The 27,064-nt window shown below is 40.8% G+C and overlaps 3 protein-coding genes across 5 annotated transcripts; 1 reads left to right on the forward strand and 2 right to left on the reverse strand.

The window, feature by feature from the left end:
• Nucleotides 1–359: 359 nt before the first annotated feature.
• Nucleotides 360–5,238, reverse strand: LOC138970970 (diablo IAP-binding mitochondrial protein-like). 2 transcript variants are annotated; one of them, XM_070343559.1, is made up of 6 exons: nucleotides 5,103–5,238; nucleotides 3,952–4,326; nucleotides 3,457–3,588; nucleotides 2,971–3,102; nucleotides 1,730–1,799; nucleotides 360–719 (listed from the first exon to the last, which is right to left on the reverse strand). In XM_070343559.1, the coding sequence occupies exons 2-6, from the start codon at nucleotides 4,126–4,128 to the stop codon at nucleotides 463–465; spliced, it is 768 nt and encodes a 255-aa protein (XP_070199660.1). In that variant the 5' UTR covers nucleotides 4,129–4,326; nucleotides 5,103–5,238; the 3' UTR covers nucleotides 360–462. The 2 variants fall into 2 exon arrangements, with proteins under 2 accessions (XP_070199660.1, XP_070199659.1); XM_070343558.1 differs by having other exon boundaries at nucleotides 5,133–5,221.
• Nucleotides 5,239–7,631: 2,393 nt separating this feature from the next.
• Nucleotides 7,632–17,311, reverse strand: LOC138970993 (ADP-ribosylation factor-like protein 1). The gene is made up of 6 exons (XM_070343587.1): nucleotides 17,163–17,311; nucleotides 14,335–14,469; nucleotides 13,767–13,848; nucleotides 11,675–11,786; nucleotides 10,670–10,848; nucleotides 7,632–10,282 (listed from the first exon to the last, which is right to left on the reverse strand). The coding sequence occupies exons 1-6, from the start codon at nucleotides 17,164–17,166 to the stop codon at nucleotides 10,252–10,254; spliced, it is 543 nt and encodes a 180-aa protein (XP_070199688.1). The 5' UTR covers nucleotides 17,167–17,311; the 3' UTR covers nucleotides 7,632–10,251.
• A 1,248-nt stretch (nucleotides 17,312–18,559) lies between these two features.
• LOC138970992 (probable splicing factor, arginine/serine-rich 6) lies at nucleotides 18,560–27,029 on the forward strand. Of its 2 annotated transcripts, XM_070343586.1 has the most exons (6): nucleotides 18,560–18,731; nucleotides 21,543–21,554; nucleotides 22,046–22,086; nucleotides 23,844–23,930; nucleotides 24,625–24,785; nucleotides 25,312–27,029. In XM_070343586.1, exons 1-6 carry the CDS (start codon nucleotides 18,614–18,616, stop codon nucleotides 25,652–25,654), a joined length of 762 nt encoding a protein of 253 aa, XP_070199687.1. In that variant the 5' UTR covers nucleotides 18,560–18,613; the 3' UTR covers nucleotides 25,655–27,029. The 2 variants fall into 2 exon arrangements, with proteins under 2 accessions (XP_070199687.1, XP_070199686.1); XM_070343585.1 differs by lacking the exons at nucleotides 18,560–18,731; nucleotides 21,543–21,554 and having other exon boundaries at nucleotides 21,939–22,086; nucleotides 24,652–24,785.
• Nucleotides 27,030–27,064: the final 35 nt, after the last annotated feature.

A 27,064-nucleotide genomic window follows, 5' to 3' on the forward strand; every position in this document is an offset into this window, starting at 1 on the left:
ACAACAGCGAAAATACTCAAACAAACGCAACGCGTAGCGAAGAGAAGTGAAACGATCTTACCTAAAGAAAGCAACGCAAAGACCAGGGTCAAATGGCCTTCCACAAAAAGGCCAAGGCAAAAAATATGCCGGAGTACAACAACACGTCTGTGCAGTAGTGTTGAAGTGGGTGGAATGACGGCCGGTAGCAGGACCGCGCATGTGCGGGTTACCGGTAGGGGAGGTGACTCCCGTCCTTGACTACGGATTGTTTTTCTTAGGGAGTTACTTCCCCCCTTACCAGGGTCGAGTACTACTTCAATATCTTAGCAATGAACTGAAGTTAATGCCATTTATGTGAGTTGAGGTAAGAATATGTGATTGAATCAAAATAACAGTGACATATTCACATGCACATACAGCTTGATCAATTGATTCTTCTTATTCATTCCTCTAAAATCACACACAGCAACCATGCCAGCATTAAGACTGCTCCTGCTCTGTGTGTTCATTGTCCTTCGCAGTCTCTGATTCCTCAGATTCATCCTCACCAAAAAATTCATCTTCTGCTTTCTTTTTCAGTTCTTCTTTCTTGGCATGTTCTGCGATGACCTCGATGCAGTGAGCCTGAAGTTCACGAAGCTGTGATTCCATTTGCTGACTCTCCTTGCGAGCAATGTCAAGGTGTCGCTGTACATTGTATGAACGCTCCCCTAGGCTGGTGCTTGTGAACTCTGACCCTGTCAAAACAAACAAACCTTTCATTTCCATTACCGGTCTGAAGGGTGTTCTTTTATAAAAGTTTGCTGCTTTTTAATATCCCTTCAACCTATTTGGCTATGCGGGACTCATGACAGGTAGCACTGTATCTATAATATTGTCAATAAATTCTACAAGATTATGTGCGTGTTCCTTCATTCAGAGAAACATGCAGTAAGGGAAGTTTACTGTTCTGTATTTGTTCTGTATTTGGTGTTTAACGTCGTTTTCAACCACGAAGGTTATATCGCGACGGGGAAAGGGGGGAGTAATTACCTTACTGGGAGAATGCAAGTTTCCAGTACAAAGGACTTAACATTTCTTACATACTGCTTGACTAAAATCTTTACAAAAATTGACTATATTCTATACAAGAAACACTTAACAAGGGTAAAAAGAGAAACAGAATCCGTTAGTCGCCTCTTACGACATGCTGGGGAGCATCGGGTAAATTCTTCCCCCAAACCCGCGGGGGGTTGGGAAGTTTACTACTTGAGCAGATAACTATGCTCATAATTTATTCAAAGATTCTCATAAACAAAACACTTTCAGGCAAAAACAAAATTGACTGAAACATCTGTTCTCTTACCTGCCAAGCTCAGGCTCTATAGGCCTTATTAAGACCTGATTTTTCAGACTTTCTCTTTAATACAATGCATAATGTTGGTTAAACTAATCTCTGTTTTAAGACTCCCTCTAAACGCTTTCTACCCCACCGATGTTGACCAAGGTTTTTTTTAGCCGAGACCAGCTGGGCTGCAGTAGGTCATTCAGAATTGTAGTAACTGTGTAGTAACTGTGTATCAACACGCTGGAATGCAGGCGTTAGATGGACGTTACAGGAAGCGACTGAAGCTAACAGTCTGAGCGGATATATCCGTACCTGGTCAGATATAGCCATATGAGTGGGTACGGATATATCCATACCTGGGAGACAATGAGTTAAATAATCTTTCAAGACCCAATGAAAGAAAGGCAAGAGAAATCTCACCTGCAAGAAAGGCGACTTCTGCTGATGCATCAACAAGTTTCTGTACACATGAATACAGCATGAGTAGCTCCTGCAAACATGAACAGAAATAGCATTTAAAAGCGTGGTTATGTGTAACATAGTGCAACACGTACTTAACTTGGTTCTCATGAAAGATTGTAAAGCTCAAGTTTTCTTGGCTTATGATGGTGTCATTATATTCATTGCATCATTGTATTATTGTAACCTGGTATTTATATCTTGTATCGTGACATCGTAGAGAAGAATAGAACTGTTCTTGTCTTGCCGTTCAAAGAAATGGACTTTGTGTGTGTGCTTGGTCAATATATATGTATGCACATACTTTGCAAACACTAATCAGAATTGCTACACAACCAGAAAGACAAACAGACACCAACAGACACACAGACACACATAAACTAGCAGTCAGGCCCGGCTTCACCCGGGTGTTTCTGATCTCCCCTCTCTTACAAACCTCTAGAATCTGGATAAGAAAAGTGAAAGTGTGAGCTCATACATTTGGATTTATAGGCAAGGCAAGTTTCTATTTCGTTCAACGTGTTCTTCGTGATTTGTGGACCCCTTCTCACACCCACTTTAGTTGCGGTCTGATCAAAGCACGCATACGTCATGAGTGAGCGCGTCATACTTTATTGAACAGGGGAGAGAAGTCTGTAAATTCACGTGATCTCTCACTGAGGCGATCGTTTCGTAAACAGTGTCTGGAAAATTCGAGAGACAGACTGTATTATGTGCGATGATTGGGAAGGGAGGGAGGGGGAGTGGGGTGTTGTGGGTGGGCGGGATGATGGCAGCCCTTGAGAATGACAGGGTGTACTGGTTTGATAAGAGTTACCTCCCTTCCATAGGTGACAAAGCATGACTTACCTCCCTTGCACTATATAGCCTGTATTCATTAATGGGGAGGGTCATTATCCCAGGAAGGAAACAATGTCTGGAGAAACTAAAACCCAGGTGCACATTTGTGGGTCCAGGGCAGTGTGCATGCACTTTATCTTGTTGCTGCCTCTATCCATCTCTGAGGTATGGCGACCACAGATAGACACACTTACATCCATTTTTATATACAAGTTTACCTACACATAACTTTTACAGTAGAACGCCCCTTTTAGTTCATAACCCTTGTTAATTCACCTTCATTATAAGACTCCCACTTTTTTTTAAGACTTGGTTTTCTCAGATTTGTGGAGGTCTTCAAAGGGGGGTTCCACTGTACCAACCTTGATGTGTTTTTCATATTTTTCCACACCAGCTCTTCCCTGAAGAATAATGTCCCACACCCTGTCTTCTTCTGCTGGGTTTCCTAGCACAGTCAGATGATACTCTAGCAGCTTGATCAGCGCTTCAACTGTCTGAAAGCCAAAGACAAATATTCATCCATCAACTTATGAACAAACCAATCTTAAGAGAAAATGTATCAGAGCACAACTGAGAAAATGCACTCACAGTCACACACAAATCCTGATGAATCTTTACGTTCATGTTTTCTTAAAACCACTCATCATTTGAAATATGGTGTGTGTTACTCATAAGAAGTTACATGAAAAAGGTGCCCCCCAAAATTTACCGAAACCACTCTCATAATTTTCCTTGACAAAAGAAGCTTAGAGCAGGACATTGCTAATCACACATGCCTCACAGACACCAGACACACACACACATGCGCAAGTGCACATACGTGTACATAAGAAACCTTGAAAACCTACAAATCGATACTTTTTCTCAGCCTCAATGAGAGAGTGTGCTGTCTGGCTCAGCAGTGTTGAAACAGCATCAGCTGTCTGAGCAGATGCAGCTTTCAGCAGGAATTCTTGGCTCAGCTTACTGGCATCTGGTGCCTGTAAGCAATGACACACAAAAAGCAAAAAGGAATATTCTGTGAATGTTTGGAAATCACTTACACATACACACAAGTTTATACACATTCCCCAGCATGCATGTATCATCGTGACAAGACCTTCTGTAGCTGACTCCACAATAAAGTTAATGTAACATGTACATGTGCTCTCTCTCTTTTACACACACACACAAACAAGTATACAAATATAACTGGGTGAACATCAACACACAATTTTTAAGCAATTTAATTACTGAAATGTAACGTTGTTTTAGGAACACAGCACTACACATTACACAAGTGCAAATCGACTTTCGCTTTCCCTGCGAGCAGACGACACATTTCAATCCCTGACAAACCATACCTGCAAATCAAGTTTTTCCTTTGCTTGACAGTGTGCCAAAAATGCCGTAGAACTAGAAGTTACCAGAAATATCCCTGGCGATTTCTGTCGCACATTTTGCATCCATAAGCACGTCTTTCGTCCCAACCTTGTTCCACATTGTCTGCACACACTAACAAGTGCTCCAAGAGAGGCCATATTGAACTCACAAGTAAAGCTTTGTTACATGTATAAATTTAGTTTCCAGTTCAAAACTATGCGCTCATGACGCAATTTCTTTCGATGTTTCACACTCCAATTTATTCTTTTTGCAAACCATATGATTATAATCATATGTTACATCTTCAATCGGAATTCGTTGAATGCTGCTTTTGTCCGTTTGCGGGTTGCCTGAAACTGTTTTTCGAAAATATCTTTGCCTCGTGCCTTTCGTGCTGTAATTGCCACCAGGTATTCTTAACAATTGAGCCTACCTTACAGGCTTAAAGTTAAAGCCACAGTCCTTCCCGATAATCGTTATTGGTAATCTTGAACTTTATAGAACTTTTATGTTTACTATATCAGATCTGCCCAGGCTTTCACATAGGATAAACAATCTTTCGACTTGGTCACATACGAATACTTTACATCCTGACTGCTTCTAAGTTCTTGGACTTGGAATTTTTTCAGGAGGGAATTTTGCAGATTTACACTTGTGCAAGTTGTGGCTTTTTACTATTTTAGAAATGAATGCATTAAAAATGTAACACTGCACAGAAAGCACCCAGAATGTTAATTCCTGGTATTATCAAAGCGGAGGGATGGCCTTATCCCAAGTAAAACTAAAAGCCTGGTTAGATTTCAGATAGCGAACCCAATCGTCCAGAGCACGCGTCTCGATGCATTCTCATGGATGACAAATACAATCGAAAAGCAAGAGTTGAGATGGTAGGCAAAATTGTTTTCACTGGAAGGCCTGTGCATTTAAGAGCATGCCTTCATGCATGGACGACAAATAGATAACACAGAAAATGCACGAGTTTGACCTGCATATATTCACACAAAACTTCTTCAGAGGCCCGGTAGACGGAACACATGTTTATAGTCAATTTAACAGCCTCGGATATCATGAAGACCTATATAATTAACACCAGCTGACTGGAATAAATAAACTGAAATGAAATTAGGTATACTTTTGGGGAACATATCTTGTTCTCACTCACGGTATCAAAAAAGAACAAAACATGTTTCAGGCAAACCGCAAACGGGCAATGGCTTATGGGGCATCACTCAAAATCATTTTCTGAGCACTGCACGTGTTTACCTCCCATTGATTGGAAAGCTGTGTCAGTGACAGTGTTTCTCGGCATGGAAATTTTGAATTGAAAAAAAACCCAAGATATATAATAATAAAAGTTAACATCTTTTTTTAAACGTGCATATAATGAACACAAAAGGGTGTACGTTTTTCGTCTGTTTGTGTGAGGGGGGGGGGGGGGGCCGGGGGGGAGGGACCCCTCCCTTGACCGCCCACGCTGCAATGTACGGACAGGTTTGCACTGCCACTGGCCATAGATATCCCTTCATGCACTGGCTCAAGAGTGTCCGTTCACGGGAGGGACTGCTGTACTTTTTTTTGGTGAACCCATTTGTTTTGAGAAACGTAAGTGTGTGAACCCTGATAAGTTTTCTAATTGTAACTGAGTTCTGGATCGATTATTACATCAAAGCTTTGGGACGGGGATGTAGCTCAGTCGGTAGCGCGCTGGATTTGTATCCAGTTGGCCGCTGTCAGCGTGAGTTCGTCCCCACGTTCGGCGAGAGATTTATTTCTCAGAGTCAACTTTGTGTGCAGACTCTCCTCGGTGTCCAAACACCCTCGTGTGTACACGCAAGCACAAGACCAAGTGCGCACGAAAACAATCCTGTACTCCATCAGTGTCAGAGTTCGGTGGGTTAAAGAAACACGAATATACGGGGCTGGGCCGCTATTGCGCGGGTCCGCTATTGCGCGAATCTAACCCTAACCCTAACCCTAAAGATTCGCGCCGCGGGCCGACCCCGACTGAATATACCGTGCCAGCATGCTTCCTCGAAAGCGGTGTATGGCTGCCTAAATGGTGGGGTAAAAACGTAAACGTAAAATTCCACTCGTGCAAACCACGAGTGCACGGCGAACGCAGAAGAAGAAGACATCAAAGCTTTTACATTTGGCATACTTCTCATTAAAAATATTACAAGCTCAAAGTTAAGCAACATTTTGAAGAAAAAAACTGAGTGTTGGCTTCGTGTTTGTTACATAAGGTGTCAGAAAGCTTAATCTTTTTTCCTTTCTTTTTCTGAGCCTAATCCCATATGGGTACAGAAAACGATTTAGAAAGCTTGAAATGGAGCGAGTTGTTGATGGCGGACGAATCCAAGTAACAGAAGACAATTTTTAGTGGATTTCACTGCTAAAACCTAACTCGCTCGCAGTCGCATTGTCTGCCCCTGCCTTGAGTTTTGCGTTTGTGTTATAATTTGCAAGCAAGAATCGACGGGCGCAGTGGCGTGGTGGTAAGACGTCGGCCTCGTAATCGAGAGGTCGGGAGTTCGAATCCCGGTCGCTGCCGCCTGGTGGGTTAAGAGTGGAGATTTTTCCGATCTCCCAGGTCAACTTATATGCAGACCTGCTAGTGACTTAACCCCCTTCGTGTGTACACGCAAGCACAAGACCAAGTGCGCACGGAAAAGATCCTGTAATCCATGTCAGAGTTCGGTGGGTTATGGAAACACGAAAATACCCAGCATGCCTACTCAACGAAATCGGAGTGAAGCTGACTATGCTCTCAGAGTATAGTGTGGGGAACCCAAATGGGCAAACGAGCTCACACGTAACCAGACAATTCTGGAACGCTGAAGAAGAAGAAGAAGAAGCAAGCAAGAATCAACAAAAGTAACACACACAAAAAAAACTCAACAGCAAAACTAGTGTGATACATTTGTAGTCAATCTTCCGCTTGACTGTATTTACAACACAAATACAGAGTACAGTACTCTGCAACACATGAAACCCAAATAGAACATGTGTCCATACAATACCGCTTATTTTATTAAAACACAGCTGCGGCCATTGTTGATTTTAATCAACCAATTTTCTTGTTGTGATTGCGAAGGACCTTTCAAAGGTCCTGTCTCAGCTTACCCATGACACCAAACATATGCCGTAACATTATCATCTGGAAGAGGGAGAATTTGCTGCTTTATCCACCCCTATCCTCCCAGAAACCTTATCAGAAAGCGCACACACACACACACACAGATGATAGGTGCATAATGTAGATATGAAAATGATGCTAAAAAGAGTCACCAACACCTGATTGATGGAATGATGGTTGTTCTTCCTTGACCTTGGTTCAGATCTTTGGATTTTTTTCCCTGGAGTGGCTCAGGAAGTGATGAATCGGTTAAGAGGCCACCAAGCTGGAGAACCGGCAGTCACCAGTAGCTCTCAAAAAGACCCTCCTCTCTTTTTGACTGACAACCTTAACAGCTGTGTAAAGCATGGCAGATTGCGTTCTGGACCACGGTTCATCAGATCAAGGGTTCAAGTGTTGCCAGACCCCCCCCCCCCCCCCCCCCCCATGGTTAGATCAATAGCTTCCCTTTAACACAAGCAAACAAAAAAGTAATTGCTGAAACACTTCAACACATCTGCCATCAACAATAAACTCAGGAACACCTTTTATTACAATAAAACATTTTATTTAGCATCACAATCCAGATTTGTGTCCCAATTAATGGTGAATAAAATAAGGTACAGAGTAGTGAGCACTCTACAGATCCATCTATTTTTCCCAAAGTAAACACAGACAACCAACAATGGCAAAGAACCTCTAGACATGATGTAACCGTGTGCTGTAACACTACGATCACCTCGGGAAGCGAAGTGCAATCAAACAGGATTGAAAATGTTAGGGCTAATTTCTTAGCCCTATAAAAACTGTTATGCAAACCCGAAGGTTTCCATGAACATACAGACAATCGGAAACCACCGGACCCCATCACAAACAGAATTCTACAATCCACTGGTGTTGACTTTTAAAGGCCAACAACTCGGGTGCAGAGTCTGCTGTGAAAGGAGCGGTAGCCTCCCCTGTCACAATAAAAAGAGAAACAATGCAGGACAAGACTACAGTGGACCCCCCATTTCAAGACCTTCAATAATCTGAGAAAATCAGGTCCTGAAAAGGTTGGAGTCTTAAATTAAAATGGGGGTACATTTACAGAGGTTATGAACAGAAAATCTGAGAAAAGAGGGTCTTAAAATGGAAGGACTTTGAAATTGGGGGGGGAGGGGGGGTCTTAAAATCGGGGTTCTACTGTACTGAAATCTAATAATAATAGTTCATTATTATAAGAGTAGCATCAGAAAGATAAAGCAAAAATTAAATAATAAAGGCATAAACTCCAAAGCAGTTGAAGTCTTCTCAGCTCCAGCTTCTCTTTTGTTTTACTTGTTAGAAAGCGAAAAATTGCACATCACCATAATAAAGACACTTCACCAGAAAACAAATACACACACACAGACAAAATGTGCTACGCAGTGTCCAATAGTTCTGACACTCAAGTAAATCCTCACACACATACGAAATAACATTTATTCAATAAATCACGCATTCATCAACACTTTTTTTCCCTACACGTCATAACCAGCCTACACAACCAGCTGCCAGGCACAGCAACCGTCACAGAAATCAACTGTAAATCTGTAATACAAGAGGAAAGACCACAGATTTTCCGTGGCTTAGCATCTCTACTATTTAAGCAAACATTCAAATGCGAGCAACATTACTCTATCTTAACAGGTATAGTCCAACCTCTTTCACTAAAATCCTTCATCTTTTTTCTACAATTACTGATCACAATGATCTTGCATGGCAGATCCTGAGTGTCATATTACATGCATTGTAACAATGCCAACAAAAAAATAATTTCCCACGCCGAGTGACTATTTTTGAAGAAAGGAAACCCACCATATAAGCATCAATGACAAACAATTTACAAGTGAAGTATACTGTAGGAGAATGGTCACTTGCATATGGTTTTGCAATCATCAAAATTCTGTAGCAATTATTTAGTCTTTTATTTTACTACACAAGATACAGATAAAAGGGCCTAGAAGAAACCTGAAGATTTTGATCCTTTTGTTTTCTCTTTTCTGATACCCATGCATAACTTGGTACCGCTAGATGTTCTTGAACATCTAAAATTATGTCATTAAATAGCCCCACCTTTCCCTTTCAGTGGAATGGATATCACACACATAAGTGAATGTCAAATGGGTAAAATTACAAATCACATCAAAAAGACAAAAAATTACAAGGAGAAAATGTTACAGATAAGCTTTAAGAAAAGCTTACTTCAGATGACAGAATGCACATTAGCAGCTGATTTTGTTTTAAATAATGCTAATGCAAAAGACCTGCATGCAAGAATAAAATCTTGTTTGGGTTAACTCAAAAACTTCGTTTTCTTCACTCAGGGCCAGGAATACCCGATACACTGGTGGTACTGTATTAACTCTAAAATTACTGAAGGAAAGGAAATTTTAACTATATTCCTGGTGTTTGTTTGTATGCATGAGTTTACTTCCGCAGGGATAACAAGATTCTAGTAGTACATGTAGTACCATACTTGTTCAATTTTATCATTTTATTACAAACAGTTCATCTGATATATAAGTGTCTCTCGTCATGTCAATTGTAAGAAGTTTTTATCTATTATTTTGGGGGGGTTGGGGATAGGAATCTAAAAAAACAGGATACAGCATTTTTTTTTCTTTTGTTTTTTTATGGTCAGCCCCCAAAGTTACAACAACAAAAGCACACTATCATGCATTATCAATTTTGACACTGTCAAAAATATGCACTCCAGCGCCTGTAAATACAAGTCTTATTTTAACACACATAGCAATACATTAAATTTATTTCAAAATATACTTCACAAAACCTGTACAATTTACAACAATCATAAGGATGACTGATAGTGTGAAGTTTCAAAAGCTCAAGCGTGTGAAAGTAAAAGTCATGCATGAAGGTGCCAGAAAATCTCAAACACTGGCCCTGGCAGAATGCATCAAGTCCACAAGTGTAGTGGTGGGAGACTAAACTTATCTTTTATAAAAATTGAAAACAAGAAAAATGATCCAAGGCTAGGGAAGAAATGAGTATGCACATTTTAAATGACAAAGAATAAATAATGCTGTGGCCATTGCATGAAGATGAGTTGCTGCTTCACCCTCTGTAGTTTCTTCTGCATGTCACTGCTAGCACTGTCATGGGTCAACTTTGATCCTCTACTTTACTTGTTCTGTTGAACTGCATTCGATAACCTGAAACCGACAAAGAACATGAGTCAACTAAAAATGCAAGTTACAGTTCAGGTATTGACCAGTCACTCAGCTTTTCTCAAGCAAAACGACATACTGCCAACAGCTGTTTTGTTTCAAAATTAATGTCATGTGGTTTCAGCAAAATCGAGCTGTTTATTTGACATCATGATTGTGCAAATATTGATCATAACCAAGTATTTCTCTTGAAACTATGATTGTGTTGCTTGACATATTAAGAAGACATGCCTACACATGCGACAATGAGTAAGAGCAATAGCTGACATAATCCTAAGAGTTATACACACATTATTGCATACAAACACAGACACACACAAACACAAAGCCACACACAAACAGAAGCAAACACAAACACACAAAAGGCATTACCATTCCATGGCTTCGTCCAATCCCTCTCCCTTAATGGCGGATGTCTTGAAGATTTGGTACTTTCTGTTTTTCAATGCTGGCAAACCCAGTGCGTTTGCAACTTCTGTAACTGTCATGGCTCCTTCGATGTCTTGTTTGTTGGCAAACACCAACAGTATAGCCTTCTTCAGCTCATCCTCCTGGAAAAAACAAACAGGTACATCAGTCAATTGTGCTTCAAAATCTGATACAGTGGAACTACCCTTTTAAGACCTTGCTTATTTAATATTTTCTGTTCACTAGCTTTATAAATGTCCCTACATATTTATCTTCAGCAACTGATTTATGCAGATTTTGTGAAGTTAGAAAAGGGGGGTTCCGACTGTAATTCACCTTCTCACATATGCCTGAAGTAGCGCTTCACACTGTTTTCAAGGGTCTCAAGTGCATTATTATAACGAAAAGCAAAAGAGGTTAAAGAAAGAAAAAGCACTGCTTTCCAAGCTAGTGTGAATAAGAAGTTTGTTTGTTTGTTCATTCATGGGCTGAAACTCCCACGGCTTTTACGTGTATGACCGTTTTTACCCCGCCATTTAGGCAGCCATACGCCGCTTTCGGAGGAAGCATGCTGGGTATTTTCGTGTTTCTATAACCCACCGAACTCTGACATGGATTACAGGATCTTTTTCGTGCGCACTTGGTCTTGTGCTTGCGTGTACACACGGCGGTGTTCGGACACCGAGGAGAGTCTGCACACAAAGTTGACTCGGAGAAATAAATCTCTCGCCGAACATGGGGACGAACTCACGCTGACAGCGGCCAACTGGATGCAAATCCAGCGCGCTACCGACTGAGCTACATCCCCGCCGTGAATAAGAAGTAAAACTGACAGAACATAAAATGTGGGATTTTTCGGCAAACAGTCAAGGAACTCCATTTGAAAGCAAAAATTATCCTGCATATATCAATAACCATGTACTGTATGCGCCGAAGTCAGTCACACACACAACATTTTTCTACCAGTACCTCTAACATGGCCACAAGTTCCTGCTTAGAAATTCCGATACGATCCCTGTCCATACTGTCCACCACGTAGATGATAGCGTCTGTGTTGGAGTAGTAACACCGCCAGTACGGCCTGCACACCCAAGCAAATCAACAAGGAATATATATATATATACGACTTGTGTCTGTCTGTCTGTGTGTGTGTGTGTGTGTGTGTGTGTTCGCGATGCACGGCCAAAGTTCTCGATGGATCTGCTTCAAATTTGGTGGGCATATTCAGGTACACCCCGGACACAATCTGGTCGATGAAAATTTTCAACACATGCTCTCAGTGCGCAGCGCTGAACCGATTTTGGTTTTTCTGTTCATCCATTCCCAGTAACTCTTCCTTATCTTCTCCAGTGTTTTGCGTTTATCTCCCTTCCTTTGTGTGGCGTCAATCCATATTCCCGTTACTATTTTTAGAAGGTCACTGTCCACAACACTCAATCCATATTCCCGTTACTATTTTTAGAAGGTCACTGTCCACAACGCTCCTTATCTTCTCCAGTGTTTTGCGCGTTTATCTCCCTTCCTTCGTGTGGCGTCAATCGCGTACGGTGCGCCACTCACCTGGTGAAGCCGGTTACCCGGCGAAGCCGGCGTACGGTGCGCCACTCACTCGGCAAAGCCGGATATTCGGCTCTACTTCTTCCCGGCGAAGCCGGCTACCTGGCGAAGCGGGTATTCATCTAGAATCTATATATATATACGACTTGTGTCTGTCTGTCTGTCTGTGTGTGTGTGTGTTCGCGATGCACGGCCCAAAGTTCTCGATGGATCTGCTTCAAATTTGGTGGGCATATTCAGGTAGACCCCGGACACAACCTGGTCGATGAGAATTTTCAACAAGTGCTCTCAGCGCGCAGCGCTGAACCGATTTTGGTTTTTCTGTTCATCTTCCCAGATCCATTCCCAGTAACTCTTCCTTATCTTCTCCAGTGTTTTGGGTTTATCTCCCTTCCTTCGTGCGGCGTCAATCCATATTCCCGTTACTATTTTTAGAAGGTCACTGTCCACAACGCTCAATCCATATTCCCGTTACTATTTTTAGAAGGTCACTGTCCACAACGCTTTCATCCCGGCAAAGCCGGGCATTACTCTTCCTTATTTTCTCCAGTGTTTTGCGCGTTTATCTCCCTTCCTTCGTGTGGCGTCAATCGCGTACGGTGCGCCACTCACCCGGCTTTATTCGGCTCTACTTCTTCCCGGCGAAGCAGGTATTCATCTAGTATATATATATATATATATATATATATATATTACAGCAAATTTTAAAATGGACTTTGTGTGGAGGTTTCTTATGAGGCGAACTTATTTCAGCAGACACTCACTGACTCAGTCACACAAGGTGCAAAATGAAACTTCACATACACAAAAAAGGCATAGGATATATGTGTGTGTGTGTCACATGGAATGCACTTTCCTTCAACGCCTCTTCCCCCCCCCCCCCCCCCCCCCCCACCCTAAATAAAAAATATAAAAAACCTTTTGTTCTGACTAGTATAAACATTTAAGACTCATATTAACAATAACATCATTGATCAAGATGCAAATGTGAGCTAGAAAACGCACAGACACCGTCATGGATAGGCACAGACGAGTTGACACAAAGAATTATACGTAAGTAATCTTTATTGAATTTAGTAAAACTAATATCCCGAAACATTCCTTTTCTAACAGAGTTGCACCGTCTGATGTTGTTAAAAATGCACAAACTATTAACACTTTCAAAAATCTGCTAGACGTACAAAAACTTATGACTGAGTCACTTTATTTGTACGATAATTGATATTGAGTAAATACGACTTTGAGCATGTTATTATGATTGACCTGAAACAATTTGATAGTGAGATGGGACGCGAAAAAAAGCCGTGAGGCTTATGAATACCAATCCAGTCCCTAACCACTACTACTACTACTAAGAGAATCGAACGCAAAAGAAGAAGAACTACTACTAAGTAATCGTCAAGCTGCATGTCATAATCACAAAATAACAATACATGTACATCCACTATCCAGTAAACAGACAAAAATGTGAGTCAAATGTTTTGTATTCACGAATGTGACTTACCGAATGCTTGTCTGACCACCAAGATCCCATACTTGAAACTTCAGGTTTTTGTAGGTTACTGTTTCTACATTGAAGCCAATAGCTGTAAAAACAAATGAATGAAATTAGAAGAATGTACAAAAAAACATTAAAACTGTCAAAACAACATTAAATGAGGTAAGATTAACTGTACCAAAGTATTGCTTAGTAAATACAGAAACTATTGCTATTTAAAAGATAAGATAGGTATTAAATTAATAACAGAATCTCATTTGAGTCTTGTTTCTTTGTTTTATAATTATAGCCAAAGCAAATCTTATTTACAGGACAGGTTGAAAAAAAATCAGAAAAAAATCGAGTATCATATTATTATATCACACATAAACAGAGTTTGGGTTCATATGTTATCCATGAAATAATGCAATTTTCAAACAAGATCAGGGTATATATAGGTGACTAACAAAGGCACCAGCTTCAAACTCTGTCAGGTTCATGCGCTCATAAAATTCCTATTCCCGTTTTGTTCAGTTCAAAGGTAGCTATACCTCCTGTTTAAATTAATTTGAGATGGTTTTAAACGTAAACTCACTTGGAATTGTGGTGACCACCTCTCCAACTTGCAACCGATAGAGGATGGTTGTCTTGCCAGCACCATCAAGTCCTAGGATCAATATTCTTCGCTCCTTTGATCCAAATAAACCAGAAAAGTAGCTCAACAGCCCACCTGCACAAAATATGCCAGAAGCAGAATGAGCAGGACATAAACAAGAGACATGTGATTATACTACCCAATATTGACGGACTGTGTGATGATATCTTCTGCTATGGTCTGTTGAGACAGTGATAAATCGAGACCGGAGGTCGAGATTTTGATATCACTGTCGAAACAGACCAATAGCAGAAGATATCATCACACAGTCAGTCAATCTATATATATATACGACTTGTGTCTGTGTGTGTGTTTGTGTATCTGTGTATTTGTGTATTTGTGTGTTTGTGTATTTGTGTATTCGCCATGCACGGCCAAAGTTCTCGATGGATCTGCTTCAAATTTGGTGGGCATATTCAGGTAGACCCGGGACACGACACAACCTGGTCGATATTTCAACACGTGCTCTCAGCGCGCAGCGCGGAACCGATTTTGGTTCCACCTCAGCTACCCGTGCCCCCATACCGACACACCATAGCCGCTACACCACATCACAACGCCAAAGTTCTCGGTGGATCTTTTTCAAATTTGGACACCGTATTCAGCTACACCCCGGACACAATATCATCGATGAGATATTTCAACACGTGCTCTCAGCGCGCAGCGCTGAACTGATTTGGGTTTTTGTGTTCATTTCACCATTATAAGTAACTCTTCCTTATCTTCTCCAGTGTTTGGCGTCTCCCTTCCTTCGTGTGGCTTTCCCGTTCAGTTGTAAGTTACTACTATTTTTAGAATGTCACTGCGCTGTCCACTGCGCTGAGCGTCTTCGGATATTCCCGGCGTTCTGTTACTGTTACTATTTTTAGAAGGTCAACGCAGTGTACAGAACGTAAATTGGACCCGTAAATTATCCTCACTGTAAAAGTGCAAAGGCCGAATCAATTTATAGCCACGCGAAAAATACACTGTCATCTATCTCTCTATAGATACGGCTTCTCTGTGTTTTTGTGTGTGTGTGTGTTTGTTTGTGTGTCTCTATGTGAGCAACACCTGTGCATTGTTCAGTTCTGTTTGTGATGTGGTCTGGCGGCTTTTGTGTAATTTTATGTACTGGCCTTCCTTTGAGAAGCCATAACTTGCTCAGTCCTGTTTGAGTGGAGTTCGCCTCCAAAGGTGATTAACACGGTTACATTCGTCGACAAGGATGGGACTCGATATGGTCAGGAATGGCATTATGGCCACTGAATCATTATCGTGCTGTTCCCATTCCACGAATCTGGGAGGGACCTAAGCTTGGCGGGTCCATTGTTCGGACCCGGCGAAGCCGGCGTACGGCTCTAAGTACTTCTTCCCGGCAAAGCCGGCTACCCGGCGAAGCGGGTATTCATTCTAGTGTTAGATATATTGCTAATTCTCTGAATATTTTGTATTTACTGTAAAGAAATTACAAAAGTATTTGTCTCAGTTTTGGCTGTTCCATATCCCTCCCTCTGATTATTTCTTTTTGTTCACTCTTTTCTTGTACTTTTCAGTATTTCAAAATGTCTTTTCTTTCAAAAAGTCTTTAGTCACCTGCTCAACAAAATTCTGGGATCATTACATTTTCATATATATATTTGTTTGTTTTTAAATTTAGGTTATTTGTTTTTGAAGTGGGGAAGCAATAAAGAGGTCGTCGATATCAAAACTGATATCGACGGAAATGTCGTCGATATCACTTTTGCACTGAGCTCAGTTTTGCCCAATTTACCAATGAAAATCCACGTAACATATGAAATAGCCATGTTGTCACACTCACAAGCCAGCGGTGCATGCATGGCTTTAGCAAGGACTTGTACCGCTACCACAGTGGGAGTTATTGTTACTGTTAAAAATGGGACAACTTAAGTTTCTTCTACTTTCCTACCTCTTCCTTGTTATGACTTATCCAGAGACGAAACTTTAAAATTAGGACAAATTGACTTAGGAGTCAGATGTCTCAAAGACATTCAGTTTTCCTTGCTATATTTCTCTTTCTTTGAATTTTTGAAACTAAAGGGAATTTATCAGAAAATAAGCGTTCAAATTAAGAATTCCTGATGAGAAGCTTTGATCATGCTTATCAACAGTGGACACTGGTTGTTTAGCAGTAAAAGCTGGTCAGATCGTTCTGAAACAACATCACAGCACCAGGAGGCAGCTAGAGCAATAGCTAGCGAATTGTACTCCCGGGCTGCTCTCACAAATTTAGACTCAGTTGGTGGCGTACTGGGTCGAAAGTGTGATCAATAGTACTAGTATATATATATAGGGGAGGGGGGATAGCCAGTATGAAGTTTATGAGAGATAAACAAGGCTGGCTGACGTCGTACTTATAGCCGCATGTGAAATGTACCATGCAATGATGTATGACAGTATGTTTGTAATGCTTCATTTGCACCAAAAGCCGCAATAACAAAACACCATAAAATCTGTTAAAACCTATGGATCCTAGAATAAAGAAAACATAATCAAACGGAGAATAATAAGAAGTATGCCGTTCCAAACACAAATTAGCAAATCACATTTACTTAAGCCAGTTATAAGGCAAACAAATGATTTGGAGTCATGACTCGGTCACTGTGACTGTCTCTGAGTCTGATCTATCACTGTATTGATGATCTTCAAAGAACATTCATTCACTTACGACTTCAAATATTTCGATTAGTTTAAAACTTCACGAGAAAAAAACCCATCTCAGTAGAGCTTTGACACTTGACAAAAATGAAGAATATTGCACAGCTTACCCATGACAGTTGGCTAATTTGCACCGCTAACTGTAAGTGTAACAGACGACGTGGAGCACTCGGTGTTCTAACTTGTGTGGAGGTAGAGACAGAGTCGTGTATTTAGTTTCGTATTTAGTTTTGTCGCTTGATTCTTTCGGACATGTTTCTTTAAAAACTGTGGTAACACATGTATGATTGTATTTCTTGATCGTAAAAAAATAGGCGTTTGGGTGATTTGATCAATAGAAAGTAAAGCAATGCCATTTATTCGAAGGTACACACACACACACACAAAAAGCATCTTTTAACACTCTTCCGGGGCAATGAGCGTGGGTGCGGACAGTGTAGCTGTAAAACAACTTTACCCAGTCAGTTCTGGTAGAATAACTCTCAATTTAAGTATTCAGTTACTGATCTACACAATTTGATTTTGTTTATCATGCCAAACATGACATTTTCCCATCAAGAAACTACTCAACTGAGACCAAACGGAGCCCTGTTAACGTATAGCAGTCACACTAACGTCACAGAGACCCTAAATGACATAATTCATTTCGTCATAAATCATTGCCTCGCCAGCATCCTGCAAGCAAGTCACGTTTTGAAGACAATTTTGACGGTTCATTATCGGTGTCATGTCTGTCTGCCTACTAAAAAGACTATATGGTCGACGTACTGTAAATGTAACGTTTTGCTTTTTCAATGATTAAACGTTCCAATAACCTACAATTCTTGTTTTTTTATTCTGAATTTTGGAACATTAGCAGTCCGAGTATCTGTTCAGTTGGGCATTTCTTTCAAAAGAACTGAAAGGAAATGGAGTTTAATTAGAATTAAGTAAATTTTTTAAGTATGACCATTTCCAATTCATATAATGTTCACTGTGTAAAAAAACAAAAAACAAAACCCCCGTAAAACATTGGGCGGGGACCATAGATGTGTAGGCTACTGACGTAGCTCAGTCAGTCGGCAGCGCGCTGGATTTGTATCCAGTTGGCCGCTGTCAGCGTGAGTTCGTCAGTCCCCCACGTTCGGCGAGAGATTTATTTCTCAGAGTCAACTTTGTGTGCAGACTCTCTTCGGTGTCCGAACACCCCCGTGTGTACACGCAAGCACAAGACCAAGTGCGCACGAAAAAGATCCTGTAATCCATGTCAGAGTTCGGTGGGTTATAGAAACACGAAAATACCCAGCATGCTTAGGCTCCGAAAACGGCGTATGGCTGCCTAAATGGCGGGGTAAAAAACGGTCATACACGTAAAATTCTACTCGTGCAAAAAACACGAGTGTACGTGGGAGTTTCAGCCCACGAACGAAGAAGAAGAAGAAGTGTCCAATTTTATTTGTGATGTTTGCTGAACAACTACTATTAGAAAAAGGATCTACATTTTCCTGTACATTTCGGTTCGAAGATATTCGTTTCTCATTTACTCATCCGGGAGGTTTCCATCTTCAATCGACCGGGCGCCATGTCACGACGAGAAGGCCAACTTTTTGTTGGAAGATTGAGCAAAACAACACGTGCTCGAGATCTAGAAGAACTCTTTGAGCCTTATGGCAGATTAAACAGATGTGAAGTCAAATATGGTGAGTAAGACGTTAAAGCATTATCCCATGTTTGAACATTCCATCCCTCTCACCAAGTCGAGTGCTCACCAAGTCGAGTATAACCTGCATTCCTTTTGTAAGGAATAGCTTTGTAAAATTTGTACAGTCAAATCAATATAAGTTAATTTGAAGCTAAAGCACATTACCCATATTTTCCCGGGAGACTGCATGAGAAATGTTTCCAAATTAGCACAAAGACGCAGGCTAAGACTCTTAAAAGTAAAATGTATGACTGATTATAAATGTTGATTGTTCACATGCAGCCATAGATAGGGTGATAGGTAGGACGGCGGTCGGTCGGCAGTCAAAATAAACTCCAGACTGAATGCTTCCCCGCCAATGTCATTAGGTACAATTATGTAGATTTCTAATTCAAAAGACAACTTTTCAAAACGAATTAGACTCAATCAGTCCATGGCATGAGTGGAATACGGGGTCCAATCTCCCTGTTAGTGTTACTGTTAGTGTTTGCCGGAGCTAGCCATTCTCGGTAACACTAACAGTGACTCAACCGCAAGAACCCAGTCCTCTACGGAAGAAGAAGAAGAAGAAAGGTCGATCAGCAGTATGGTGGAGAGGAGGGGGTATAGTCAGTATCATTGCTATCATTATATTTAGTCAAGTTTTGACTAAATATTTTAACATCGAGGGGGAATCGAAACGAGGGTCGTGGTGTATGTGCGTGTGTGTGTGTGTGTGTGTGTGTGTCTGTCTGTCTGTCTGTCTGTCTGTGTGTGTGTGTGTGTAGAGCGATTCAGACTAAACTACTGGACCGATCTTTATGAAATTTGACATGAGAGTTCCTGGGTATGAAATCCCCATACGTTTTTTTCATTTTTTTTATAAATGTCTTTGATGACGTCATATCCGGCTTTTCGTGAAAGTTGAGGCGGCACTGTCACGCCCTCATTTTTCCACCAAATTGGTTGAAATTTTGGTCAAGTAATCTTCAACGAAGCCCGGACTTCGGTATTGCATTTCAGCTTGGTGGCTTAAAAATTAATTAATGACTTTGGTCATTAAAAATCTGAAAATTGTAAAATAAAATAAAAATTTATAAAACGATCCAAATTTACGTTTATCTTATTCTCCATCATTTGCTGATTCAAAAAACATATAAATATGTTATATTCGGATTAAAAACAAGCTCTGAAAATTAAATATATAAAAATTATTATCAAAATTAAATTGTCGAAATCAATTTAAAAACACTTTCATCTTATTCCTTGTCGGTTCCTGATTCAAAAACATATAGATATGATATGTTTGGATTAAAAAAACGCTCAGAAAGTTAAAACAAAGAGAGGTACAGAAAAGCGTGCTATCCTTCTTAGCGCAACTACTACCCCGCTCTTCTTGTCAATTTCACTGCCTTTGCCATGAGCGGTGGACTGACGATGCTACGAGTATACGGTCTTGCTGAAAAATGGCATTGCGTTCAGTTTCATTCTGTGAGTTCGACAGCTACTTGACTAAATATTGTATTTTCGCCTTACGCGACTTGTTTTTTTACTGTCATGAGTATGGAGTTAATGTGAGATAAACAAGGACGGCTGACATCCTACCCATAGCTGCATGTTGAATTTTCAATGATATGTAATTCTTCGCACTGTTCCTTACTTCCGATTACTATTAGGCCATTGTTAATCCTAATGCGTCGGAGTCGGAATAAGCGGATTGTGAGTATTGGACTTGATGCTCCCAAATAAGAGGGTGCTGGAAACAAAACTTTCCCATGCATCGAATTGATACATTCTTTATGCTTTCTAGTGTCTTTGGAAATGGAATTAGCATTGTACGGCCCTATGGGCATTGATTGAATTTGGGATTCCATACATGTGTGGAAATAGAATCCACCTCTCCGGATTACCTCCTTGAACCAGTGCTTGGAGGACCAAGGCACATGCATCAGCAACTCGGACAAGATTAGATAATGGCCAGCTGACTCTCACTTGTGTATGTTTTGTTCTCTGCTCCACACATGGCTTGTCACTGACAACATTGACAATGGCATCAATCGAGAGGTTGTTTATGACTCAGGAACAGGTGAATACTGAATGAGTTATGGGGCCCCCAAGCTCAAGAACTGGCAATCACAAATATCACTGGAAAAGAACAATATTCCCACCTTTTTTTCTAAACCCTTCCTTTATTTCCTATTCATCTTTTCCATTCCAACACTTTTGAGTGGATTTTAAATGATTGAAGATAGCCACAACAAAGCTCACGAGTCATTCCAGTCAAAGTCAGTGATCAGTGAATGTGTTCACAAACCAAGCAGCGAAATTCCATGATTACTATTAGAACTAGTCCTACAAGCAGCATTTATCACCAAACTGCAGTGCATAAATCATGAACATGGAAATACTTTTTATCAGTTATGACAAAAGAAAACAGTTTCAACAGTGCTGACACCTGTGCCAGTCGCTCATGATACATGCTATTGCTAAGAGTAAGATACAAATCTTTCTAACTCAAAGTCTAATATTGATTTCCATAAACTGTTCTGTACAAAATAAAGTTCACATTTCTTTATATGTGAGTGCCAGTTCTCGAGCCTCAGAGCTACATAACCGACTCGTCAGTTCTCAAGCCAAGCCCAATAGATTATTTAATTGTTAATGTTAGGCCTAAGGGAAAAAGAATATGGTTGTATTGCATGAATTAAAATCAGCTCCTTTTGTATGTCACCTGTGCTGGGTCAAACTTAAAAGCTGTATGCATTTTAAATGTAATGGTGAAAAGTGCATGGTTAATATTTTCATCACATTTCTCTTTTTTTTGTTTCAGGAGCTGAAATGGGTGAGATTTTCAATTTATGAAATATTGAAACTGAACGGAAATCCTGCAAGTGTTTGTTAATGTTATGTTAATTGCTAGTGCTGCTGTAAGGAGTTGACTTATGTGCAGTTAGGCTACTTTCATATATGAAGAAACAATTGTTTTCTGGGTATGCTTTGATTTGTAAGTTGAATGAAACTTAGCATTTGAAGTAAGGTAATTTATTGTTTTACGGCAAAACATAGCGTTGCAACTTTAAAGGAAAGATAATGACCACACTTGCATTACAGATCGATTTTAAGTTCTAACACTTGCTTCTTTACTAGTACAAGTTCTTTAGCAGCAGGACTGAAAGTTAAAGACTAGCATCTCTAAGTTTACATGCAATTATATATAATGTATTTTTCATAAATCAACATTTTTGTCTCATTTTGAATGACACATTTAGTATTTACGAACAATGAGAAGTAGAATGACACATTTTATTCGGAACTGAATGAACTTATTTACAGCTTACGCGTTTGTGGACTTTGAAGACAGGAGAGATGCCGAGGTAAGTCTGGTTGACCTCATTTAATGTCGGTTAAGTAATAAGTTTGATGGTTTACACAGTTGTTAATGTGTGTCCATTTCACTCTAGCTGCATGGACAGGAAGCAAATGAATTGATACCAAGGTTAACTGAAAAAATGAAATGAAAAGTGGCTGGTTACATGAAAATGTTACATCGAAATTATGGGACACGTGCTTCGCTGGCATGGTGTTTAGTAGAGCTTGGGAAGGGAACTAGAAAGGCAATACTTTGAGTTTGAAACTCTTTCAGAAGCAGAGGCAATGCAAAATAAAAAGTTCTTTCACCTGTTGAATCCATAATCCAGGGTCAAGCGAAACACTGAAAATGGGGCATACTTTTTACTTTCTCAATACATGAAACATTTCTGCAGCTTTTAGCAAATTCTGGGGGGTTTTCCCATGCAACTATTTCCAGATTGATATTTGATTTTGGTTTTCTAACAAAATGCACTTGCACCAAATAAAATTACGAGTGAGGAGAGTCTGATTTTAATGCTTCTCTTTTCAGCCAGCACTTTTTTTGTCTTGCTCAGATGTAATGACTCTTCTTTTGACTTGTTCTCTTTATCAGTTATGACCATAGTATTATGCCATGCCCCGGCTTGCCAAGTTGCCTTGCCATGCCAAAGCCTGTCTCGGCTCAACACAAAGCCAGAGTCGAACCGATCCAAATCCCACAACCGACCCGACAGCCTGCCTAACCATTGAGCGTCTTGCCAAAGCTTGACCAAAGCGCCCAGGTGTCCCCTAGCCTGCTGTTTTACAGCCACGGGTAGCCCAAAGTCCATGCCGCCACCACGGGTAGCCCTAAATCCATGCCGCCATCCTGGGGGTCGTATTCACGCAAGCGTTTTCGATTGAGCGAGCCCTGTCGTCTTAGAAAAAACATTGTCACCCACCCTTTAAAGCCTGACCATGAGAAAGAATGCCTATGGCAAAACCGACGGGTAAAAGACCCCGCCAGGCGTTGGGCCCATGCCACAGTGCCATTGCCAATGCCAGTCCAATGCCCAATGTCACCCTGCCCTGACTCCGCCGTCAGCCAGCCAGGGGGTCATGTGACTGCTTGCCATTGGTCCATTGGGCTGAGTAGGTGTTCTCTGTTATCATTTAGTCGTCCTATTTTGTGCGGATGTCTGTATTCTTCTTTCTGGGGTTTTCTTCTGTTTGCTCTTTTCCACAGTTTTGCTGATTTTTGTAATGATGGTGTAGTTAGTACTATTTTAATTTTTACAATTGGAAAAAAGTCTTTTTTTTTCTTCTTTCTGATGGACTTTTGGTGCCACTTCTGTCAACTTCAATTTTATTTACTTTACTTTTTAATTTAATTCATTGTGATTCATCGTTTTGTACAAATATTGGGCATGGCCAGAGCTATCTTTGCATCATGTTCAGCAGCTATAGCAGATGAACGCATTAAGTTGATGCTTCAAGTTTTGTCCTGACTAACATTAATTTCATCTCTGTGCATGATGCTGCTGGGTTCATTGACAAACACCAAAGGCTTGTCTCCTGCAGAATAGTAGCTGTTTCTGTGGTTGGTTCTCGTGAAACCAAGGGTTCCTTTTTTCAGTTTTGTATTATTTTTTATTATCCTGCTTTGATGGCTAGTATGAACTGCTGAAGTTTTGACTTGGTTCTGAGTTATTTCGAAAAATTATTCTGTAGATAAAGCAGTCTTTTCATACTCATATTGAAATTCTTTTGTATGTGACAAAACATGTTTTTTGTGCAACAGGATGCCCAGAAGTATGAGAATGGCCGAGATTTGTGTGGTTCCAGCATAATTGTGGAATGGGCTAAAGGTAGCCCTCGCAGACCACTGGTAAGTTTTTGTGTGTTTTTGGCTCACGTAAGTGTAGCCTATGCGATGCTAACTTTTGTCTGTCTGTGCGTGCGTATGTATGTATGTCTGTGGTAGAAACTTTAACATTTGAAGACGTCACATTATGGCGTAAGAGGATTAGACGTCACGCGAAGGAATTACTGAAAGTCTCGGTCATTGTTAATGTTATTTTGAGCGGGCCGAGACTAGTTGGCAGTCGTGTCCCTGTAAGTAGGCTACATACAGACAGATCTAGATCTAGTGTCTCGCTTTCTTGCACAGTGTCACCTATGCTTACTGTGTGTGTGTGTATGTGTGACGGAGTGATTGAGTTTGTGTTACTGTTTGTCGATTTCTTACGTGAGCCTTGAAGGCTTCGCCTCTTGTTTCATTTAAGGAAGACATTTGAAATTTTGTGTAATTTCTGCTACATATGTTTGTCATGGATACCTTCAATTTTGTTTTCATTTCATAGTGTGTCTATTGGAAGAGTAGCTGAGTGTGCATGTGTGCATGTTTAGTCGAAAGATTTTCCCATGTGTTGATTTGAAATGCCCAACAAGTTGATGATTCTGCTTGTGCTCTGGGCTACGGAGACTGCAAACCAAATGAGGAAATATTAGTTGTTTTGCACCTTTATCAAGAACCAAGCACAATTTGTTCCAACCCTTTTTTTTTTTGTGGTGGATTAAAGGCAGATGGTCTGCAATCCTCTTCGCAGGGTTACGACGAGTGCTACAGGTGCCACCGTCCTGGTCATTGGGCACGAGACTGTCCTGATGACCGCTACGGAGGAGGATTCCGCGGATCAAGACGACGCGGCCACTCGCCTCCCCGGGGGGGCAGGAGACGAAGGTAGGGTGTCTGCTTTGTATTTGTGTTCAGAGAAATGTGTCTTGTGTGCGTGTTGTTTTTCCCCCCCTCCTTGTCTTGCATGATCATCTAGCTACCTGTTTTTTAAACAAGACATTACGGAATGAATGCAGTGGAAATCATTTTTGAAATTTACGAGATTTTTTTGAAACTAGATCAATTAAGAGAGGGACTCTTTAGAATGGACGCAAATTTACAGACAAATATCCAGCAACATTTTACTGCAAAGTGGGTCCTTTGCATTCATGTTTGTGCAATGTATGTTGGTGCACAACTAGGTTGAAGATACAGCCTTTTACATGTGCAATGTATGTTGGTGCACAACTAGGTTGAAGATACAGCCTTTTACATGTGTCGGTTGGCATCAGTGTGACTGTGAATGTACAGGGTCATGCTTTTCTACCTTAAAACGTTGAGGGAAATATAAGTTAATTTCATTGGCTTTGTGCACTGATTTTGCTGTGTTGAGGCCATTCAGCTTTACTTTGAATTGCTCTTCTTTCCACAGCTATTCCAGGTCACGGTCTCCTGACCGCAGAAAGAAGCGCTCACGGTCAAGGTCCCGAGATCGTCGTCGTCGTTCTAGATCCCGTGACCGCCGTAGTCGTTCCCGCAGCAAGAGCCGGGACCGCCGATCTCGCAGCAAGTCCCATGACCGCAAAGAACGCAGATCCGGCAGCAAGTCCAGGAGTCGCTCTCGCTCAAGGTCCAAGTCCAAATCCAAATCCAGGTCCAAGTCTCACAGCCGCTCGCCAGAGCAGAAGAACGGGAACGGTGATGGCGGGGATGCAGTACAACAAGAGAAAAACGGGGGGAGCCCCGCTCGCAGCCGCTCCGCCAGCCCTAACTGATTTGTGTTCTCACTGTTGTAGGGGGAGGGTAGCCTCTTATGGGATCTAAACTGTTCTTTCATTAATCGCACTGTACGAAATGGGAGCTGCGCAGATAGGCAGGTTTCTCTGAGGTGTTGGGGAGGTAGGGTAAGGCGTAGAATTGTGCGAAGATTTGCTTTAACAGTGACTGGAGGGGTCTTTGTCACATACACTTTAAGGGAGCCCAGAGAGACTGTTCTGCATTCGTCGCAGTCTGGCAGAGAACTTTGGATTTTTATTCAAGTTGTGCAGAGGGTGGGTTTGACATGCTCGCCTTTCTTTGGATGTAAGAGGCAGCTGATTGTGTTTGTAACATGCTTGATTTTTACATTTTTGGCAGTTGTGTGGCCTGTTTACACTAGAGAGACAATTTCTTTCAGCTTATTTCATTTGAATTCCTGCATACTGCCGTGCGATAGCTGCTGAGTTTGGGTGGGAAGGTGGGGTGGGTTGTTGAAAATGAAGTTCAGTGTTGTGTTTTGTTTTATATCTTGTGTTTTGAGGTTCATGAAAGGTGGCCTGAAAGTGTGTTTTAAGAATTCTTTTCATTATGATTGTGACGGAACATTTCTGGGAATGAGAGATCTTCAGTTGATTGTTACCTTTTAGTTTCAGTAAGAGTTAGAATATTTACTGTCAAGCTATCCAGTGTGTGGCTGAATGACCTGTACTTTACATTGTCTACATGGTTCTGTTTATAAATGTTTGGTACTGTCAACGTCATGTAAACTGTACAGTGCATTTTGTATCCCATTTACGAAAAAGCCAAAAATGTCTGCGCAGCAAGAGTACATTTAAGTTTAATGTCAGTGTTCCCTTTCTTCGTCATATAATTATTTAATTTTGTAGAATAATGAATACCCCCGCGGGTTAGGGAGAAAAATTTACCCGATGCTCCGAAAACGACGTTAAACATCAAATAAAGAAAGAAAGAAATCCCATCTCCCCCCTTTCCCCGTCGCGATATAACTTTCGTGGTTGAAAACGACGTTAAACACCAAATAAAGAAAGAAAGAATACTGAATTATTTCTGCTGATAACTGAATCAAGAACTTTTAGCTATCTGCATTGTCAGATCCAAATATGTACCGACTCCCATCTGAAACCCCCCCCTCACCTTCAAATTTCCAAGAATTAACTAGCTGATTATTGTCGTTGGGGAGGCTTATGTGGACTGCAGAACCAGAAAGCTTCTGTACATTGATCACTACAAGAACATGTGCATACAGTAACTGATGTTTTTGTCTGCTATCGTTTTTTTATGTTGATTTTAGTATTGTGGGTTTGTGTTCACAAAATTTGACTGTTGAAATGGTCCAAAAAAATTTGCAATAAAAATTGCCCCACAATTTTCTATATCCTTTGTGTGTGAGTGATAGAGAGAATGTG

This window comes from Littorina saxatilis, linkage group LG7, assembly GCF_037325665.1.
Source record: "Littorina saxatilis isolate snail1 linkage group LG7, US_GU_Lsax_2.0, whole genome shotgun sequence".
Classification (NCBI taxonomy): Eukaryota; Metazoa; Mollusca; class Gastropoda; order Littorinimorpha; family Littorinidae; genus Littorina; species Littorina saxatilis.